The sequence below is a fragment of the Enoplosus armatus genome, chromosome 13 (assembly GCF_043641665.1).
Source record: "Enoplosus armatus isolate fEnoArm2 chromosome 13, fEnoArm2.hap1, whole genome shotgun sequence".
Classification (NCBI taxonomy): Eukaryota; Metazoa; Chordata; class Actinopteri; order Centrarchiformes; family Enoplosidae; genus Enoplosus; species Enoplosus armatus.
This window is the reverse complement of record NC_092192.1, coordinates 12,527,544-12,532,705: the sequence shown is the minus strand read 5'-3', so window position 1 is coordinate 12,532,705 and position 5,162 is coordinate 12,527,544. Positions and strand designations below refer to the sequence as shown.

At 44.1% G+C, this 5,162-nt stretch overlaps 1 protein-coding gene across 1 annotated transcript; it reads left to right on the top strand.

The window, feature by feature from the left end:
- The first annotated feature begins 488 nt into the window (after window positions 1-488).
- LOC139294995 (ras-related protein Rab-38-like) lies at window positions 489-4,248 on the top strand. The gene is made up of 3 exons (XM_070917038.1): window positions 489-687; window positions 2,334-2,611; window positions 4,099-4,248. Exons 1-3 carry the CDS (start codon window positions 489-491, stop codon window positions 4,246-4,248), a joined length of 627 nt encoding a protein of 208 aa, XP_070773139.1.
- The last annotated feature ends 914 nt before the right edge of the window (window positions 4,249-5,162 follow it).

The window sequence follows — 5,162 nt, the reverse complement described above, 5'->3', positions numbered from 1 at the left end:
CATTTGAAAGGGACAGTTTTATAGTACAGAAAGACAGCAGTATCACTCTTTCCTGCACGCCATTGGACAATATGTTCCTAGAGCCCGTCTTTATTTTGGATAACTGAAGCAAGGAGGAGACTGTCTCGCAGCACATAAAGTGTTAAAATAAGCCACCAGTCGCCTATTGTGGCAGTATGTTACACTAGAGACTCTCAGAGCCCTCCAACAGGAACTAACGTGACTGTGCAGCGCCTTTAGGAAACCGTGCGCACTGCTCGTCTCTCCCCAGGGTGACGGGGCGAGGTCACAAGTTCCCGAGCACAACCCTTGAGCAGACCGCACACACTTCCCCACAGGGAGGGCGGTTCCTAAACCCAGTCAGCGGAGGGAGACACACGGGATCAGGGGACGAAGCCTGGAACTCTTCACTCACACCGAGTCAAAGTTGCCGAAAGCTGCCGCGTCTGAGCTCCGACAGGTGGAATCACTCATCTCCCTCCAGCGGCATGCAGAGCCTCCGGAAGGAGCACCTGTACAAGGTGCTGGTTATCGGAGACCTGGGGGTCGGGAAGACTTCCATCATTAGGCGCTACGTCCACCAGACCTACTCCACCAACTACCGGGCCACCATCGGAGTGGACTTCGCCCTGAAGGTGTTGAACTGGGACTCTGAGACTGTCCGGCTTCAACTATGGGACATTGCAGGTGGGACAGTGAGGAAGTTGAATATGTTTAATGTTTTTTTTATTTGCAGGGTGTGTAGTTGTCTTCTGCTGTCACTACAGCAATTGAAACTCAGGGTCCAGTACAGCTAATTGATGGATGTGATGCGTTTGTATTGCACACCATTTACAGCTTAAATGGAGGGTACTTTAGTGTTTTAAAAGGTGCATTAAGTAAGGAACCTTTTCAAACCCTCATTGAAAAGAGTCAAAATGTAGTTTAGAAAGGTTTGTCAAAGTCTAGTTCCTGAAAAACTGATGGTTTGGGGAGATAAGATTTATCTATAAATTGACAGACAGTTGTAAAGTTGTGAAACATTCACAGCTCAAGATGCACTGTCACTGTGGGGAGCTGGTATCTGACACAAACAGAATCCTCTCACTCACTTTCTCTCTCTCTCTCTCTCTCACACACACACACACACACACACACACACACACACACACACATGCACACACTAATTGTTGCTGAGGGAAGACCACCAGCACGCTGTCACTCAGTCATTCATTCAAGGTATGGTGCTGCGTCATGTGATTATGCCCATGTGAGGGAGATTTTTAAAGGCCAGCCACAGGAGTGTCACTGAAGCCTAAATAAAAAAAAAACTCAGTCTCACATGCGCACACATGCAGGCACATGCTTTAAGCAGTTAATTTGGATCCGTCAAATGCAATTAGTCTTGTCTACCTGCTTGAGATTCAGGGAGTAGGGACTGAATTTCTGCTTTGTTATAATTTATGGAGCGGTACATTTTACATGTTGCACTTTGAAGAGGTATAAAGCTTTAAATTGCACCGTCAGTTTATTGAATGACAGCGTGTCAGGAGACATGTGTGACGTGTGTGTCTGCCTGAGACTGCTGTCACACCACGGCAGATGAGGGTTCCTTGTGAGGGATGAGAATCATTGGCACTCGAAAGGAGGAAGTTCTCAATCCACGTCCTGTCAGATTTTCCATTTCCTCTTACTCATGAGGCAAATGGCAGCATTTTGTCCTCATCAAAGTGTTCTTTGCAGAAGCCAAAAGTGGACTTTCACCCATCAATATTTATCAACCGTGTGAACTTCTCCGCTGAGAGGGCATGGTGTGTAAAACAAGCAGGGTGCACACCGCTCAGCTTTGGACCAACAAGTACTCACATTAGACAGCAGAGCACACACCCCCAAGGAATGTAATGTTGACAGCTGTTCCAACCCGCTCCTCGAGCACCTCATTTCCATTTCCTGCGCAATACATATGGATGAACACACATACATGCCTTCCTGCACACAGACATTTCACATGATTATATTCTCACAGATATATTGTATGAATACCTTTGTAGTCAGTTTGTTTTCAGGTTTTAATTTAAGTAGGCCTATTATCAGCAGGAACAAGCAGTCACATTGACCATCTGGTTAAGTGCAACGTGACAGTAAGACCTCAGGAATGTGCTGTTTCATGGGAATGCAGGCACTGCTAACTGCAGTCTTAATGCCAGCTGCAAAAAATGCAGGAAAACAATGAGAATCTCTCATCAAACCAATGGCTGGGAACCACAATGTTGCCACACTAATGAATTAAGTGCTCTGTGTGTGTGTGTGTGTGTGTGTGTGTGTGTGTGTGTGTGTGTGTGTGTTCATCACAGGTCAGGAACGTTTTGGAAACATGACGCGAGTGTACTACCGTGAAGCCATGGGAGCCTTCATAGTGTTCGATGTGACACGGCACACGACCTTTGAAGCCGTCATCAAGTGGAAAGAGGACCTGGACTCCAAACTGATGCTGGCTGATGGGCAGAGCATTGCCACTGTGCTGCTGGCTAACAAGTGTGACCAGGGCAGGGAGTTGACCAACAACGGCATCAAAATGGACCAGTTCTGCAAGGACCACGGCTTTGTCGGGTGGTTTGAGACCTCCGCTAAGGTGAGGCCAGAGCATGGTTACAGTATTCTTGTTTTCCAATCAATCAGGTGAAACTTTGTTAAAAGAATAATTTGCCATTTTGGGAAATGTTTAAAAACTTAGATGAGAGAATCGATCCCACTCTCATATCTGTCAGGTAAATATGAACCTGGAGCCGGGAGATGATTAGCTTAGCTTAGCATAATCACTGGAAATAGGGGGAATCGGCTAGCCTGCCTCTGTCTAAAGGTAACAAACTCCACCTACAAGCACAGGCACAAGTGTGGTTTGATTGATGGTTATGTGCATGTCTTTTTCTTGGCTCAGGGCGCAGTGACTTATACTGTATATATATACACATGTATTCATTAGTGAGCTTTAGAGGTGCTGGTAGGTGGACTTCCAGTCTTTATGCTAAGCTAAGCTAACTGACTGCCTGCTGTAGCTTCATATTTAACAGACAGACATGAGAGCGACATCCATCTTCTCATATAACTATAAATGTTTTCCCAAAATGTTGAAGTATTGCTTTAATCGTCAACATGACAATGAATGGGCCAGATTGTAGGCCTTTGCAGTGAGTGGCTGACACGCTCAATGGAGATCATCTCCCACTCAGGTCACCTCAGTCAGAGAAAAACATCCCGTCAAAGCCAGCTGGAATTTCATATCCTCATGGAAAGTGGCTCTGCGCGATACATTTACAAAGCAGGGTCAGAACAAGTCATTGAATTGAAAAGTTAAAGTTTTTTTTCTGCCACGTGTTCAAAAACTCAGAAATACTGGGATCTAGAATTTAAAATATAGTCATGTGGCTTTGAACATTTCTTTTCTGTACTATATGTGTTTGTAAGGATGGACCTGCCAAATAATAATGAATAGAATAATCCAAAAGCTCTGCAGTACTTACACATAGCTATAAATTCACAGAGTCTTTATTCACACGTCCTCTGTTGACACTAATGTGTTGCAGCAGCATAAGTGTGCTGCCTTTCTTGTGGCATCAAGACTCTACATTCTCAAAGGTCAAAGGTTATAAGGTGCAGGTTCAGCCAGAGGTGTCAGAGGTGGGCTATGCAAACAGACATAACCATAGTTCTTTGGTAGCAGCTAGAAAAAAATGTTTACAGCATTCAAATGAAGTAGTTTCAAACACTTAAAGGTGCACACACGGTGTTGTTCACATGAAGGTGACAAAATGCGTCTTACCCACACTTTGAACACACCGTAACTCAGCCACTGTTAATGCAAAGGATGTGTACTGACGGCAAGGTAAATGGAGCCGGGACGTTATGTGCTTTACTGGCTTAGCTGAGATGATTGTTTTAATAACTATTACTTGAAACATGTTTTTCTTGGGGTATGCATTGTCCTAGTGCAATACTATAAACAATCCAAATGTCAAGCAGGATATATAACTAAAAACAGTTAAAACAAATAATGCAAAAGAGAAAAGTAAAAATAAATTATGGACCCATACCTAACTGTAGTTTGTCTCTCTCCTTTAGGACAATCTCAACATCGCTGACGCTGCAAACTTCCTGGTGAAGCACATCATGGCCACAGAGAACGACATCCTGAAGTCCGTGGTGCCTGACACCATCTCACCTCAGCTCGACTCCAACAGGCAGATGAGCTGCTCCGGCTGCTTCAAATAATGAAGCGACGGCGGGACAGAACAGAATGGAGACACAGTAGGACAAAGAGGGACAGGCACACCACACGGCCTTCTAAGGAAATCTAAGTACCTGCGATACAGTCTTCTGCATGTTTGTGTGTTCAGTCCCCAGTTACACGCAAACCAGAGCTTGCAAACTACAATCACATGGACTCAGAAGTTGCACATTTCTGTTTTGGTAACTTGTCATTCTGAGAGTGTAAAGTCCTTGGCAGACAAACAAGTATAACAACCTTGTCTATGCTCTTTGTATCAAACTGCCAACTTTGCCTTTTGGAGATGTTTGGAGTGCCTCTTTTTAGCTGGTCAAGATTACATCGTTCTTTAACAACAGCTCACTTGGGAAAGGACTGGCAACTGCCACCCTGCCTGACCAAACTGAACTAAAGGAGTGAATGCTCCCAGCATGCTTGACGCAACGCACTCAAAGGTGTGCAGTAATGACAGCATGAAAAGGCTTGTTCAACTTATACCTATTCTTCACCATTTCAAGCAAGTGTGATTGTGTTGCTGTTCCCCCTCTATTTACCTTCCCCTCCACGTACACTTGGTGGAAAAAAAAAAGTGTGGGAGACAAACAGGCTTCTTTAACCGTTAGTCTGCAAGAGCCAAAGAAAGCAGTATTCACCACTTTCAGTGGATCCCAGATTTGCTATTGTGTAATTGTGTGAATTTTTTAATATGATTTTAATTTATTTACAGTATGCTTTTATGAGTGCAATGCTGGTTAATGTATGATATGTTATTCTGCTTAAAACCTTTCCTATACTGACGATTGTGTAAGCTTTATTTAATCAGGCAATTGAGGTAACAACACATTCGTATTTATAGCAACAACTTGGTCGGGGCGAGCAGCTGCAACGAAAGGGAGAGTTAAACACTTAGACAAACATC

Excerpts from the sequence above, each read along its gene's own strand:
- LOC139294995 (XM_070917038.1), top strand. The coding sequence starts at position 489 with ATGCAGAGCCTCCGGAAGGAGCACCTGTACAAGGTGCTGGTTATCGGA. Across the intron at positions 688-2,333 it reads TCAACTATGGGACATTGCAG|GTCAGGAACGTTTTGGAAAC; the intron begins GTGGGACAGTGA and ends TGTTCATCACAG. Across the intron at positions 2,612-4,098 it reads GGTTTGAGACCTCCGCTAAG|GACAATCTCAACATCGCTGA; the intron begins GTGAGGCCAGAG and ends TCTCTCCTTTAG.